Source organism: Scyliorhinus canicula, chromosome 14, assembly GCF_902713615.1.
Source record: "Scyliorhinus canicula chromosome 14, sScyCan1.1, whole genome shotgun sequence".
Taxonomy (NCBI): domain Eukaryota; kingdom Metazoa; phylum Chordata; class Chondrichthyes; order Carcharhiniformes; family Scyliorhinidae; genus Scyliorhinus; species Scyliorhinus canicula.
In genome coordinates this window covers 72,201,092-72,218,047 of record NC_052159.1, presented here as the reverse complement: position 1 = coordinate 72,218,047, position 16,956 = coordinate 72,201,092, and the positions used below count along the sequence as shown (strand labels likewise).

The 16,956-nt window shown below is 46.4% G+C and overlaps 1 protein-coding gene across 1 annotated transcript in view; it reads left to right on the top strand.

Moving 5' to 3' along the window:
* The window catches only part of LOC119977313 (transmembrane protein 182-like), a 117,749-nt gene that overhangs the window by 40,355 nt on the left and 60,438 nt on the right, over positions 1-16,956 (top strand). The window contains exons 2-3 of the mRNA XM_038818080.1: positions 11,113-11,289; positions 15,371-15,464. Of these exons, the coding sequence (XP_038674008.1) occupies positions 11,113-11,289; positions 15,371-15,464 (271 nt within the window). The remainder of the gene's footprint in view (positions 1-11,112; positions 11,290-15,370; positions 15,465-16,956) is intronic.

Sequence of the window (16,956 nt, the reverse complement as noted above, 5' to 3'; positions counted from 1 at the left end):
TGCTGACACTGTTGGGGAGGTTATAAACTAATGTGGCAGGGGGATAGGAACCAGATTAGGAAGTTAGACGTCAGTAAAGATGCAGCAACTAAAGCCAGTAAGGTACTAGACAATAAACGCATTGTGACTAAGGGGAAGAGTAGACAGGGAATCAATGATGAAAGCAGAGGGACAGGTGGTCTGAGGTGCATTTGTTTTAGTGCGAGAAGTGTAGCAGGTAAGGCAGATGAACTTAGGGCTTGGATGAAAATGAAATGAAATGAAAATCGCTGATTGTCACGAGTAGGCTTCAATGAAGTTACTGTGAAAAGCCCCTAGTCGCCACATTCCGGCGCCTGTCCAGGGAGGCTGGTACAGGGATTAGTACCTGGGAATATCATGTTATTGGTGTTACTGAGACTTGGTTGAGGGAAGGGCAAGATTGGCAACTAAATATCCCAGGGTATAGATGCTTCAGGAGGGATAGAGAGGGAGGTAAAAGGGGTGGAGGAGTTGCATTACTGGTCAGAGGTGATATCACAGCTGTAATTAAGGAGGACACTATGGAGGATTTGAGCACTGAGGGAATATGAGTAGAGCTAAGAAATAGGAAGGGTGCAGTAACATTGTTGGGACTTTACAACAGGCCTCCCAAAAGTGAGCGTGAAGTAGAGGTACAAATATGTACAAATATAGGAGCAATAGAGTGGTCGTGATGGGAGATTTTAACTTCCCCAATAATCATGTAGTGTTGGAGGTGTAGATGGAGCAGAATTTGTAAAGAGCATCCAGGAGAGTTTTTTAGATCAGTATGTAAATAGTCCAACTCGGGAAGGGGCCATACTGGACCTGGTATTGGAGAATGATCCCGGCCAGGTGGTTGAAGTTTCAGTCGGTTATTACTTTGGGAATAGAGATCACAATTCCATAAGTTTTAGAATACTCATGGACAAAGGCGAGAGTGGTCCTGAAGGAAGAGTGCTAAATTGGGCAAAGGCCAAGTATAACAAAATTCAGCAGGAGCTGGGGAATGTGGATTGGGAGCAGCTGTTTAAGGGTAAATCCACATATGAAATGTGGGAGTCTTTTAAGGAAAGTTTGATTAGAGTGTCCCTGTGAAACTGAGGGATAGAAATGGCAAGATTAGGGAACCATGGATGACAGGTGGAATTGTGAGATTAGCTAAGATGAAAAAGGAAGTATACATAAGATCTAGGTGACTTAAAACTGATGAAGCTTTGGAGGAATATCGGGAAAGTAGGACAAATCTCAAACGCACAATAAAGAGGGCTAAAAGAGGTCATGAAATATCTTTGGCTAAAAGGGTTAAGGAAAATTCCAAAGCCTTTTATTCATATATAAGGAGCAAGAGGGTGACTAGAGAAAGGATTGGCCCACTCAAAAACAAAAGAGGGAATTTATGCGTGAAGTCAGAGGAAATGGGTGAGATTCTTAATGAGTACTTTGCATTGGTTCTCACCAAGGAGAGGGACATGACGGATGTTGAGGTTAGGGATGGATGATTAAATACTCTAGGGCAAGTCGGCTAAGGAAGGGGGAAGTTTTGGATATTCTAAAAGGCATTAAGGTGGAAAGGTGGACACGTCCCCAGGTCCTGATGGGATCTATCCCAGGTTACTGAGTGAAGCTAGGGACAAAATAGCTGGGGCCTTAACCTTTGCAGCATCCTTGAGCACGGGTGAGGTACCAGAGGACTGGGAGAATTTCTAATGTTGTCCCTTTGTTTAAGAAGGGTAGCAGGGATAACCCAGGGAATTATAGACCTGTGAGCTTGACGTCAGCGATAGGCAAACTGTTGGAGAAGATACTGAGGGATAGGATCTATTTACATTTGGAAGAAAATAGACTTATCAGTGATAGGCAGCATGGGTTTTTGCAGGAAAGGTCATGAATTACAAACCTAATAGAATTCTTTAAGGAAGTGACAAAGTTAATTGATGAGGGAATGGCTGTAGATGTCATATACATGGACTTCAGTAAGGCATTTGATAAAGTTTCCCATGGCAGGTTGATGGAAAAAGTGAAGTTGCATGGTGTTCAGGGTGTACTAGCTAGATGGATAAAGAACTGGCTGGGCAACAGGAGACAGAGAGTAGTGGTGGAAGGGAGTGTCTCAAAATGGAGAAAGGTAACTAGTGGTGTTCCACAGGGATCCATGCTCGGACCACTGTTATTTGTGTTATACATAAATGATCTGGACGAAGGTATAGGTGATCTGATTAGCAAGTTTGCAGATAATACTAAGATTGGTGGAGTTGCAGATAACGAGGGGGACTGTCAGAGAATACAGCAAAATATAGATAGATTGGAGAGTTGGGCAGAGAAATGGCAGATGGAGTTCAATCCATGCAAATGCGAGATGATGCATTTTGGAAGATCTAATTCAAGAGTGGACTATATGGTCAATGGAAGAGTCCTGGGGAAAATTGATGTACAGAAAGATCTGGGAGTTCAGGTCCATTGTACCCTGAAGGTGGCAACGCAGGTTGATAGAGTGGTCAAGAAAGCATACAGCATGCTTGCCTTCATCGGACGGGGTATTGAGTACAAGAATTGGCAGGTCATGTGACAGTTGTATAGGACTTTGGTTAGGCCACATTTGGAATACTGTGAGCAGTTCTGGTCACCACATTGCCAGAAGGATGTGAATGTTTTAGAGAGGGTGCAGAGGAGGTTCACCAGGATGTTGCCTGGTATGGAGGGTGCTAGCTGTGAAGAAAGGTTGAGTAGATTAGGATTGTCTTCGTTGGAAAGACGGAGGTTGAGGGGGAACCTGATTGAGATCTACAAAACTATGAGAGGTATGGACAGGGTGGATAGCAACAAGCTTTTTCCAAGAGTGGGGGTGTCAGTTACAAGGGGTCACGATTTCAAGGTGAGAGGGGGAAAGTTTAAGGGAGATGTGCATGGAAAGTTTTTTACGCAGAGGGTGGTGGGTGCCTGGAACACCTTGCTAAAGGAGGTGGTAGAGGCGGGCACAATAGCATCATTTAAGATGCATCTAGACAGATCTATGAACGGGCGGGGAACAGAGGAAAGTATATCCTTGGAAAATAGGTGACAGATTTGATAAAAGATCTGGACCGGCGCAGGCTGGGAGGGCCGAAGGGCCTGTTCCTGTGCTGTAATTTTCTTTGTTCTTTGTTTGTCCATGTCCAATTGTAGCAAGACCTGGACAATATCCAGGCTTGGGCTGACAAGTAGCATGTTACATTTGTGCCACAGAAGTGTCAGGCAATGACCATCTCCTACAAGAGAGGATCTAACCACCACCCCTTGACATTCCATGTTATTACCATCGCTGAATCTTCCAGAAGTCAGGAGTGTGATGGAATACTCTCCACTTGCCTTGATGAGTGCAGCTCCAACAACACTCAAGAAGTTCGGCACCATCCAGGAGAAAGCAGCCCGCTTGATTGCTCCTCCTTCCAAAACATTCAAACCCTCCACCACCGACGAACAGTGGCAGCCGTGTTTACCATCTACAAGATGCACTGCAGTTACTCACCAAGGTTCTTTCGACAACACCTACCAAACTCACGACCACTACTATCTAGAAGGACAAGAACAGCAGGTACCCTGGAACCCCACCACCTGAAGGTTCCCCTCCAAGCCACTCACCATCCTGACTTGGAAATACATCACCGCTCCTTCACTGTTGCTGGAGCAACATCCTGGAACTGCCCCCCTAACAGCACAGTGGGTATACCTACACCTGAAAGACTGCAACGGTTCAAGAAGGCAATTCACCACCACCTTCTGAAGGGCAACTAAGGATGGGCAATAAATGCTGGCCTAACTAGCGACAACCACATCCCGTAAATGTATAAAAAAACTCTCTCTTCAAATTGAGCACCTAATCCTAGCCATCAAAAATACATGTGTGTCAATTTCTTCATCCTTACAACACCAGAATGTCCTGATGTGTTATCTATGTTGGTCTAACATCGACTGCAACTGGATGTAGTAAAACGAGAAACAGGCTTCCGACACAGGAGATGGACCAACACTGTTTCATTGAACCTGTTGATTGCTGCACATAATCTGCTGTGGGTTGACAACCTAACTGATAACCTCCTACTGGCTTGACCAGACTAGATCTCTATCACATGGTGATGATATACATTGGCCTGTGCACTGCAACTATCTCCCTGGCCGTGTCCTGTGAGAGAGGGAGAGCCTTAATGCCCTGTGGGCTTTATAGTGGTGGTGTCCTGTCTGGTGTTTGGTTGTTCTGTGTCGTGTATGTTCATTGGTTATCCTGTGTGTCAATCACTGCCTGTCTGCATTTCATGATATACATGAGTGGATATTATGACATCTCCCCCTTTTAAAATAAATTTTGGAACGTGGCTGTATATGCATGCATAACTATGTACAAGTGGGGAATGAATGAACGTATGTACATGGGAAGGTGTCTGTTGTGCAGATACAGAGCAAACTGAACAAAATTTACAAGATTTGAGTCTATAGATTCAGTCTTTGTGGTGGGCGACGTATTCTCGTCGATCGCTGCAGAGGTGGAGGGGGGGATGCCGGCACCTGGACAGGTGGGATGGCTGCCATCTCGGTGGCCTTGTGGGCAGGTGGCATCGCTGCCAGATCGGTGGCTTCGTGGTGCAAGACGTCCGGAGGAGGCATGGTGACATGCGGAGAAGTGCGGTCAGGTGATGGGCAGGGAACTTTACACAGCGCCCTCCTGTTGTGCCATAAAATGGAGCCATCAGCCATTTGGACAACGAAAGACCTGGGAGCAGCCTGGGAGAAATGGAGTACGAGGGATTGGGGCTGGTGGAGGACCTGGGATGGGCAGCGATGTTGTTCCCGGGAGAAATAGGGTACGAGGGATTGGGACTGGTGGAGGGCCTGGGATGGGCTGTGGTGTTGATACCGGGAGAAATCGGGTATGAGGGATTGGGACTGGTGGAGGGCCTGGGATGGGCAGTGGTGTTGAAGCTTGCGTTCCTTACCATCTGTAAGAAACAGGAAAAGATTCTTGTTAAAACGTCAAATGATGCAAAGGATGAAATGAAACTGGGGACAGGGACTGCTTTGAGAGAGAGTAAGACGGTGCTGCTTGAGAGAGATGTTGAGTGCCTTCATGAGCAGGCAGGACACTCAGGGGTGGTATTTCACTACAAAAGGCATGAGGCACTCACACTCTGCCTCTTTCCACTGATGAACATCTACAGAGTGTGTCAGGGTGTATGTACAGTATCACACCTCCAGCACATGGCTAAGAACTAGTCTGGTTCAGTCAGACAGAGTCACCACACTTAGGTTAGCAGAGGACTGAACTCAGCGAACTGTGCTAACTGTGCTACTGGTTCAATAAATCAGATTGAACTAACTTCAAGGTCTGGAGTATCTTTTGTTTAAAGCTGCATTCAGTTGCAGCCTGTGCAATCCCAGAGTACATAACGCGACAACACTCTTTGCCCCCTTTCGGACAACTGTTGGACCAAAGGTGCATCGCCTGGTGAAATGACCCGTTCTGCCACACTTGTGACAGACTTTTTTAAATGCAGGACATTGCTGCGGCACAAAATGGCAGATCCGTTTTTTTGCCCAAAATGACGCTCGTGTTGAGACCACGTTTCATGTGATGCTGCAGAGTGGTTTTCTCAAAATGGCCGCCCGCACTGAGACCACAGTTAACTTTCGCCTGCATCACAGCGCCCGTAAAATGACCCTGTTTCTTTCTCGGCTATGCCACCGTGCTTATGGCGCCAACATCTTCTCTGAGGTTGGCACCAACGTTCCTTGAGCTGAGGACGCTGATCTGCTGTGCAGCAAATTCATTTGCCTGGCAGATCCTGATAGCATTTTCCAATGTGAGGTTGTCCTCCTGCGACAAATGCTCTTGAAACCTGTCATTCGATGTCCCAAAACCTATTTGGTCATCGTTGTCTGAAGATTGTTGAAATTGCATGACTGGGTCTTCAACTTCAAAACTGTCACAAAGCTATCAAATGATTCATTAGCTTTTTTTGGTGCGCCTACGGAATCGGAACCTTTCAAATGTTTCATTCTTTCTCGGAGAGCAGTGCTGATCAAAGTAGATAATTACCTCATCGTAATTCCTGCTTCCCTCTGTGCTTTCAAAAGTGAAGTAATTAGAAAGTTCAAGTGCACGAGGACCTGCTACCATGAGCAGCAATGCAATGTGCCTTTCATCAGGCTGTGCCTGGAGGTCAAGGGCTAAGACAAAATGTTCAAATTACTGTTTAATAATGCATCAATTTTCATTTACGTTACCCATGACTTGAAGTTGGTGGGGTGCCTTTATACCTTCCATCTCAAACATCACCATTGTCTGTTGCGTTGAGTCACAAATAGCTGTAGTTCACTAGGTTGGCACAGAAGTTGTTTGTTCTGATTCTATTAGTCTTCCACGTAGTTCGCCTCATCTTGTCATCAACCTTTAGTTGACCAGCACACCTGGTACCATGTTGGGTTCTGTGGTTCCCCCTGTGATGAAGACACACACAGACCATAAATGTTTTAAACCAGAATTATGATTTATTATCAGACACATGGGAAGATAGCTAACAGATCTATGAACAAACAAAATTATCCGAGGGAGTTATTCTTTAAAAAGAAAATTTTTTACAGTACCCAATTCATATTTTCCAATTAAGGGGCAACTTAGCGTGGCCAATCCACCTACCCTGCACATCTTTGGGTGTGGAGGCAAAACCCATGCAAACATGGGGAGAATGCGCAAACTCCACACGGACAGTGACCTGGAGCCGGGATCGAACCTGGGACCATGCTGCTGTGAGGCAGCAGTGCTAACCACTGCACCACTGTACTGCCCTTCTAGAAAGTTATTCTAACTACGACAGTCTTATTATCCATCCTACCACCAACTGCCCAGCCCCATCAGTCACATGAAGCATGTCTGACGCCAACCACTGACAGGAGGTCATACCTGTGATTACATACACTAATAAATAGCACTACACATTTGTTCAGTTAAATATAGATATGCATGTACGCAGATCATCACATATTTATCGGCAAATATGCCTGTGAAATATCAACTTCACTGAATTTCTGTCGTCCAGAAAATCCAGTAAACAATTATTTAATCATTGGCAGTGGATAATGATCTCCGCACAAAACTGGGTTAATAGTAGTTTTAAAATCTCCACAAATTCTCACTGAGCCATCCCATTTTAATACAGGAGTTCTGGAGACATGGGTAATCACCAGTGCATCAAATCTATTCAACAGCCTATAACTATCCAATGCTTCTGACATGGCAGTTTTGTGGGGATTTAACAACAATGTCAATTTGTAATTGTCACATACGCTGAGCTCAACAATAGTTTAATAGTCAGTGATTTAGCAAATGCTAAACTACAGCGATACATGGAGCTGCTGTAACAACCTTTGTTAATCAATTTAAATAACTCTATTAATTATTTGTTTAAATTATGAGGTGACCTTAACTACAAGATTTATGTCTATTAACTATTTTGTGTACTAAATATTTAAGCTAAAAATTTTGTTGATAAATAATTATTCATGCATGACTTGTTATTTGATTATTTAATAACTTGCATGGAAGTGTTAAATAATTCACTCTGTAGCTTGTAGATATCCTAATTGAGGGATGAACTTAAACACAAATTCAATTGGGTGTTACAAGGCAGTTTGAAAAAAAAAAGATATTCTTAATTCCTGAGGTTTAAGCTGGACGGTGAACCAAAACATAATGTAGTGAGGAGCTACAGCACAAATATAGCATTCATTCAAAAACATTCATCTGACTCCTTGATTTGTTAGGATGCTCTTATTGTATAACCGAGGCAAACACTTCACTGAAGCTGGAGGGGATGTCTTTCAGTTGAGATGTTAACTTGATGTCCACCTACTCTCTCAGGTGGATGTAAAGGATCCTGTGGCATTATCTGAAAATGCATGAGAGGGAGATCCGGGTTCTCTTGATATTCTGAGGATGGTATAGTCATAGAGCTAATGATTCAATGTAACCATGTAATGTTTAGAATACATTGAGAATGGTTAATTGTACTTTGCTGCCTCCCTGATGCTCTAATTTTACATTTATGTATCATTAACTAAGAAGATTTAGAGATCGTAAGCATGGAATATAGAGATCAAACATGGAATAAATATATTTGCGAGTGAACCAATGGACTGTGAAGCTGTCAGATACCTCGGGCTGGATTCTCCATTTGCCGATGCCAAAATCGTGAAACGCGATTGGGCGGAGAATAGCTTCCGACGCCGTAATCGCAGTAGATGCCGGTTAGATGCCAAATCGGGATGCTCCCCCCCGCCCCAAAATGGGGTAAGCAGTGTTCGCAGCACTTAAAGTACAATAGGCATATCATTAGCGGGCCTGACACCTGATGCTCCGGGGCCTCCGTTATTCAGCACCTCTGATGGGCCGATTTCCCGACGGCGTGGTTCCCTTGTGCTCTCACAAATCGTGAACCTGGCGTCCTGGCTGCTGAGCCAGAGAGCAGCAGAAGCAAATGGTGTGGAGTGACTGCGGGCTGCTGGCCTGGACACCGGCCGTGCTGACCCCCTGCCAGGGCCGAGGGAGGGGAGGGGGAGGAGGGGACAGGCCAAGAGAGCCAGGTGCCTCTCTAACCCCCCCCCCAGGGACAGGGGCAGTGCCCAGGCACCAACCACCATCCTGCTGAACAGCCACTGATCGACCACCACCCACCCCAGCCCCAGGTTCTATACAGTGGCACCAGCACCAGCCGTATGGGTGCACCGAACACTGTACCCTCCCCCCTACCCCCCCCCCCCCACCACAGTGCCCCGCCCCCCGGCACTGAACACCCCACCCAACCGGCAACCACCCACCAGGGGACCACCGAGTGCCACACCCACGGCAGCCCCCAGTGAGGACAATGCCAGCCAATGGTGCCGCTGACAGCAGGGACAGGCACCAGGACCAAGGGCACCGGCAGATAACAGGCCAGGGGTGAGGGGGTAAGGGTGAGGGCAGTGAGGATGAGGGGTGTGGGCATCCAAAATGGCCACCCACACAGATTGATAGGAAATTGGCCAACACAGAGATACAGACAGACTGCAGCTTGCAAATATACAAGGAGCGTGATTCTCCGAGGCCGCGCCGGTCGGGAGAATCGGTGGCCGAGCCATTTTATCGCGTGACGCCAGTCCAACGCCGTCCCACCATTCTCTTAACCGGCGAGAATGGCCCCGTCGAGTTCTGCACCACGCCAGCTGGAGAATCGCCCGAGAAACTCAAAACAGCGATTCTCCGGTACCCCTGCCATTCTCCAGCCCAGATGGGCCGAGCGGCCGCTCCGACAGGTTCCTGCCGGCGCCGTCCACTCCTGGTCGCTGCCAGCGGGAACTGTGCGGGAACGCTGGTGGGGGCGGCCTGTGGGCGGGGGTGGGGAGACGGGTTCCTTCACCGGGGGGGGGGCCTCCAATGGGGTCTGGCCCACGATCGGCGACCACTGATCGGTGGCCCGACCTCTCTAAAGGAGGACCCCCTTTCCTCCGCCGCCCCGCAAGAACCAACCGCCATCTTCTTGCGGGGCGGCCTCGGGGAGGCCCCTGGTTCGCATGCACGTGTGACTTCATTTACGCGACGCCGGCCGCGTCATTTACGCGGCGCCGCTTTTTACGCGGCTCGAAGGCCCAGCGCGCGTAAATACGCGACGTCGCTCCTAGTCCCCCGGGGGCAGGAGAATAGGGGGCTGGGAGTGGGCTCCGACACCGGAGTGAAACACTGGTTTTCACTCCGCCGTCGGGACTTTGTCTCCATTTCGGAGAATCGTGCCCAAGGTCTACAGCCCGGATCTTGCAGAAACCAACACAGAAAAAAGGCCATTGAAAGGACATCCAGGGCTCCAGGTAGAAAGTAACAATATGTGGCAGACTTGGTGTTGTTGGTTTCCTTATTTGAGAAGCCCTGGGTGCCTTGACACTAACGGCCATGGCTGACTGGGACCTGCCCCGCCATTGAGATGCCCACCACCAATTGGTTGAGATCTATCACGGTGTTCGAGCCCTGATTGATCCATTGGACATCTACCTGGGACCGCCCAAAAGCAGGCAAAACCTGAAAGGGATAAAAGGTGCTGTGCAGCCCACCACCTACTCACTCGACCACCAACGACAACAGCGGTGATATCTTTACCAGCCAAGGAGAGGAACATCCACGTCATCCACAGAGGGAGCAGAGCTGGGGACACAGACAACCAGCAACAGACATCCAACACTTCCAGATGATGGATTACAGATAAAGCCATATGTGCTCATTCAGGCCATTCACATTATCTGTAATCCATAGTCTGGCAGTGCTGTATATCTGTTGCTGGTCGTTTGTGTCCCCAGCTCTGCTCCCTCTGTGGATGGCGGGGATGTTCCTCTCCTTGGCTGGTGACGGTATCACCGTTGTTGTCGTCGGCGGCCCAGGCACGGCGAAGTCTGGTGACCTTCCCCTCGGGCCGGGGTACAGGGTCATCTGCCTCTCCTTCATGGCGTCCAGGAGGGTGTCCAGCTCAGCCTCCCTGAACGGTGGGACCGCTGCTCTCCTTGCAGGATCGTTTAAGTGTGGCTGTGGCGATCTCATTGTGCGGCAATCACAGACCTGGTGAATCTGGCACCGTTTTGCTTGGAACCGGTTGCATTCCACGTGACGATGGTGCTCGCCCACTTAGAGTTACTGAATCAGTGCAGCTGTTGCGACATTTTTGTTGTCATAAACCACCACTGTTTCCATGCCGGCATCAGCACTTAAGACTTAAAATCGGAGAATCCAGCCCTTCTTAAGCAGCCCAATCGTGCAGAATTCCATGAGAGCTGGACAGTTTATCTGTAATGAATGATCTCGCTAATGATCTGAGGTTGTGGCATTTCAGACCTGAACTGGAATTTCCTTCCCACTGCATTTGGATAATTCAATATTCTTAATTGCAAAACTTTCTAACAATACATAATAAACAGAGGAACAAGCTGCCACCATTTTTCTATACAATATTGTGCCAAAGTAACAGACCATGTGAGCTGCTTTCATTAATGACATTGTTGAGTTTCACTGTGGCCTTTTCCAATATTCAGTGCAATCTTAATCAGTTGTTATTTCCCTTCCAGGAAGCTGAATTTGCAGCAAAAGTGAAATCAACTTCTATACGAGATCAAATAAATAACCCGGCATGGAACCAGAGTGAAGATAAAGAATCACATGAAGGACATGTTCAAAAACGGAGTATTGCTGAAACAATGAAAAAAATCAAACATTTCCCTGGATCATACAGACTATTCAACAAAGTAAGAACTTATTAGCATTGTAAAAAACTACTATTACCCGTCCCTTGGTGATTTTTATTTTGAGTTGCAAATACATTAAGTCTATATACTTTCATTCTACTCGATACAATTTTACATATCCAGGAATATTTAAGCATATTTTGGAAAAGATGAAAACCCAATGTACCACTGCCAGCTCTAAGCAGTGAAATTATGTTCATCTCAAGAACTTCATTGTGAGAAAATGAAACTTCTTTATACAGAGAAGAGCAATTTTAAGTGGTGTTCAGCTTGCCTTTTATTCCTGAAAGGAGAAAGGAAGTTATAAAAAAAAATCCACAGGCCCTGAAACTTTAATGGCTCTGATGGCACATTCTTTCTGAAAACTGGGTTTCTACAAAACTTGGACTTTAACTGGTACTCAAATACTCAAGGCCCTGGGCCAGGCTACTGGTTTCTGCTGTGCCAGTCAGGTATGGCAGTTACATTCTGGGAATCTCTTGGCTAGATTCTCTCTGATGCCAAGGGATCTGGTTGGTTGAGTAGCAGAAGTGGCCCTTGCTTGTTGGGATCCAGGCTTGGCACAAGTACTAATATTGGCCTGAAATAAAGAGGGCCAATTAGCCTCGTAACTGAGGCATTAATTGCAAAGGCATTGCAAGAATTGGTGCAGCTACATAATTCCGAAACCATATCAGCCAATAACCAGTGCACACATTTCCTTCTTCATTTTTCTCATCATTTTTTCAAATACAATCTATTGTCATTAAGCTGAGCTCTCATTAAATTTTAATCATATAAGCGTATTCAACAACAACAACAACTTGCATTTATATAGCATCCTTAGTAATGCATCCATTCTTCACAGGCATATTCTCAGGCAAAACTTGATACTGAGCCATATAAGGAGATATAAGTGAGAAAAAGTGTGATCAAGAGTGCCTTAAAAATTGGGAAGATTCTGGGCGGGAGTGTGGATAGTGGAGCCAGGATAGTGGAGGAGGGAGTGGACCTGGACCCTTTAGTGCCGATATTTGGGGTTTCAGAGAAGCTGGAGCTCATGGAGAGGAGGAAGGCCGATATCTTGGCCTTCGCCTCTCTGATTGCACGGCGACAAATTTTGCTGGAGTGGCGGTTGGCATCGCCACCCGGGGTAGCAACATGGTTGGGTGACCTGTACCACTTCCTGCGGTTAGAGAAGATAAAGTATGAGTTAAGGGGCTCAGCAGGGGAGTTTGAGAAAAGGTAGGGGATGTTTGTGACCGTGTTTGAGGAGCTGTTCGTCGCAGGGGGGGGGGGGGGGGGGGGGGATGAGGAGGGGGTAGTGAAAAGGGAGGAAAATCTGTACAAACTGTATAGTTGATTGTTGGGAGGAATGTTTCCCGGGGTGTTTATTTGCTGTAACTACTTTGATGCAAGTTTGAATAAAATACGTTCAAAAAAAAAGTGCCTTATAAGAGGAAACTGAGAACTTTACATCTGAAACATTGCTTGAACAAAATCTACTGCAGGTTAGCAAGCACAGGAATTAGGGGAGAATGATATGACTTAGGATAGTGGAAGCAGTCAGGTGAAGTGTAGTTATTGTCTCAAGTTAGTGAATTTAAGATGTGTGAATTCTAACCCACCACTTCTTCCAATTGATTCATTTTCTGGAAGTTTCTTCAGCAGTGTCTGGGAATTCCTGTGGTCCGGGCATCTGGCAGTGAGTTTTGCAAGCCTTCGATATGGGCGAACAACATTTGCAATATGTGATGACTGACTGGAACTGCCTGCATCAAGCCACTGAATTTGCCTTTGAAATCTCTCATCCCATCAAAGATTCCTTAATTTAATTTGTTCTTCGATTTAAAAAAAAGTATTTTCATTGATGGTTTTCATTTTAACAAATTATGCAACAAAACCACAAAAAGAATACAGACCAGCACAAAAAACGCAGTCTCAACATATATGGATACAGAGAGGAACAGGAAAACTGCAATATAATTGGCTCAGTACAACCATTAGACTCAATTTGGTGCCTCTGAATGTGCCACCAGAGAACATGGGAAAGAAGGATAAAGCCATAAAAATGGTGCACACCTTCCGACACGGTGATTGCTCACAAGGACCACGAGAGTTCAGGACAAACATTTTGTGTCGTGTTTAGGTGCGCACCAGAACACATCTCCCTCAACTCCAACAACAGCAGATGCACCAATGACATATTTTAGCCACATCTCTCGGATGTCAGATTCATCTGTACTACTGCAGGAGCTACTCACAGATTGTTATACCACATCATAAAAAATAGAAAAATACAAAGTGAGTTCTGGAAGGATGTTTATCATATACCACACTGTGACATTATGTATAATGTCTAGCAGATTAAGGGTTAATGTAATACTCTAATCGACCGCCAATGGAGCTGGGGTGCAGACCCATAAAAAGGAATGCCTCTCAGGCTTCTGGGAAAGTGTGGAAGGAGAGTGCGTAAGAAGAGTGTAGAGAGCTAGAGAGAAAGGAGCAGAGCAGAGAACAATTTAAGATAGAGTTCATGAGACAGGTGTTAGCATAGTTCCAATTGTAGTTTAGTTATAATATTTGTTGTTTTAATAATAGTGATTGAACTGTTTAATAAGTAGTGTAATCAATTTAGCTTTGTTTATTAGACTTGGCTTTTTGTGGTCTTTCTGTAGACTACAAAATCCATCCTGAGTAATAGCAGCACAAAGAACACCACACGCACACACCGCAGAATCCCAACCTCAGGAACAGTACGGAACGATCATCATTCTACATATTCATACAGGGAGGACCAACAGCTATAATTTCAGATTATATCAATGCAGTCAGTGCTTCCCAACACATTAAACTAGACAAGATAAAAATATGAGAGGTACCAGGAGCAAACATTCTCAGGATAAAAGAGGACCAAGATACAACCATAAGTCTGTATTCCTCTGGTGCACACCCACCCCCAAGGATGAAGTTGAGAAAAAGTTGCTCATTCATATAAGGGAACATCCCAACTTCAAGGAGGGCAACAGGACACAATCACAGTGCAGGACCCAGCTCAGCCCACAACTTTGTTCACTTAGCAATCTGCAAACCAAGGATATTCAAGCAGATCAAAAAACTCTCAGCCTTTAATTAGCCACTTAGTTGTTTTAATGGCCCATTTCCTCCAGTTGGTGGGCGATCATGCCACTGAAGTTCCCACCCCAGGAATATCGGAATAACTTGTGGTTGCAGAACAATATCAGGCTATGCTCCTGACACCTTCAGCTACCATTTTATGAGGTCTCTCACTTCCCAGACTGTTTTGAGAGGGTTGGCAACATCCAGCCCAATTATTCAGTCAGTTTAAACTTCTTGGAGTCTTTCAGAAAGCCTGTTCTTCAGCTAATTGTAAGAATTAAAAAAATTTTTTTTTTTAGAGTACTCAATTGTTTTTTTTTTCAATTAAGGAGCAATTTAGCGTGGCCAATCCACCTAACCTGCACATGTTTGGGTTGTGAAACCCTCGCAGACACGTGGAGAATGTGCAAATTCCAAACGGACAGTGGCTAATTGTAAGAATTGTACATGAAACCAGTTCTAACCAGTATTAACCTTTTCTCATTGGCACCGATCCATGGAACAAACTGACAATCAATTTCCCTCCAAATGAAGCAAATACAAAACTTTTCAGTTCTCCAATTTTCATCAAAATTTGGTAGGGCATATTGTTGAACACAAGATAGGCAATTTTGGCTTTATCTCCGTCTGTGCCACACCATAGTTGATACTGAGTGGCCATAATATAAAATCAGTAAGTAGTCTTACAACACCAGGTTAAAGTCCAAAGGTGTGCTTCGAATCACTATCTTTTCCTCAGGTGAAGGAGCCACATTATAATATAAAATGTTACATCCTGTTGTTTTGTTTTAAAAAGAGGTTTCCTGTTCAAATGGAGATTTGCTTTAACCCTATGAAACATCTTGTTCTAATTCAAAAGATGATAAAGTGAAAAATGATTTTCATTAAATTGAAGATGGAAAAGTATTGCAAGAAAGTTAACTCCCAATATTTAATATTTATTTTTACTATCTGAAATAAAGCTCCAGTTGTTTTTCCACAGGCATCTGAAAAGACATTTCACTACGAAGGTTTCTTCTGGAGTTGTGCATTGAAAGTACGACGTGCTGAAGACACTTTTTCAACAAACATGTTTTGTGAGTGAACTAACCCATAAGCATTCATTGAGTTAAAACAGTTTTTTACAGATTGATTCAGAAACTTTATGCGATATAAATATGGACAATAAGACATGCAAGGCTGCTTCCTAGTGAAACTATTACCTCATTCACAATCTTAGTTACAACTCCAGTAAGGTCGAACGACATGGGGCGCGATCTAACTGAAAGGTCTCTAAGTGTGGTAGTGAGTGGGAATTGCCGGCTGCCCGACGACACCCAACCTAATGAGACCGCCAGCGGTGTCTGATGGCAATTAGGGCCGGTAATGATGTCCGACGGCTTCACATCGAAAATGGCTGTCCCACCAGCTGATTTGCCAGGACTGTTCCTGGTAGCTCCCCGCTAATGAGGAGGAGCAGCCCTTAAACTTATCCCGCAGAGCAAACACCAGACAGCATGCAGCCATGCCACCGTGCAGACCCACTTAATAATATAGAACATAGAACAGTACAGCACAGAACAGGCCCTTCGGCCCTCGATGTTTTGCCGAGCAATGATCACCCTACTCAAACCCACTTCTCCACCCTATACCCGTAACCCAACAACCCCCCCTTAGCCTTACTTTTTTTTAGGACACTACGGGCAATTTAGCATGGCCAATCCACCTAACCTGCACATCTTTGGACTGTGGGAGGAAACCAGAGCACCCGGAGGAAACCCACGCACACACGGGGAGGACGTGCAGACTCCGCACAGACAGTGACAGTGGAGATGTTAACCTGGCCAGGCTGTTGGATGCAGTGGAGACCAGATGGGACACCCAGGCCAGGATTCTCTGAGCCTGCGGCGGGTCAGAGAATCGCCGTTGACGCTGAAAATTCCTGCCACGCCGCTGTGACACCGGGACGCGATTCTCTGGCGACCGGAGAATCGGCGCCAGCCATGCGCGCGAGGTCGACGTGGCGCCAGATGGGGGCCATTGAAAGAGCCCCTCCCACCCCCACCGATTCTCCGCTGTCGACCGGCCAAGTTCCGCCGGCGTGGTTCACATATGGTACCATCCGGTGGGACCTCGGACCCGCGTCCGCGGTGGCCATCCTGGTGGGGGGGGGGGGGGGGGGGGGGCGGAGGGATCAGGCTCCGGGGGGCGTGGGACTCCACAACGGTCAGGCCCGTGATTGAGGGCTACCGATCAGCAGGCGCGTGCGACCTGAGGGGAGGCCTACCTTCTTCCATGCGGGTCCGCTGTGTCGCTACGCCATGCTGGCCCCCTGTGGGCCACTGAATCGCTGGACCAAGAGGCCTGTTGGCGCTGGCGTGAAACACTCCGGTGTTTATGCCAGCATTAACACTTAGCCGGGATTTTGGAGCATCCCGGCCCCTGTTTCTGCAAGGAGGTCGGAGGGTCATCCGCAGGTGAGCGAGTGCTGCCTGCTAGGCAATGGCTACGGCCTTCAATTCGGGGAGTGTGGCCAGGATGACTGCCACCCAGTGGCACAAGAATCTCAACAACTTCTACTCGGCAGCA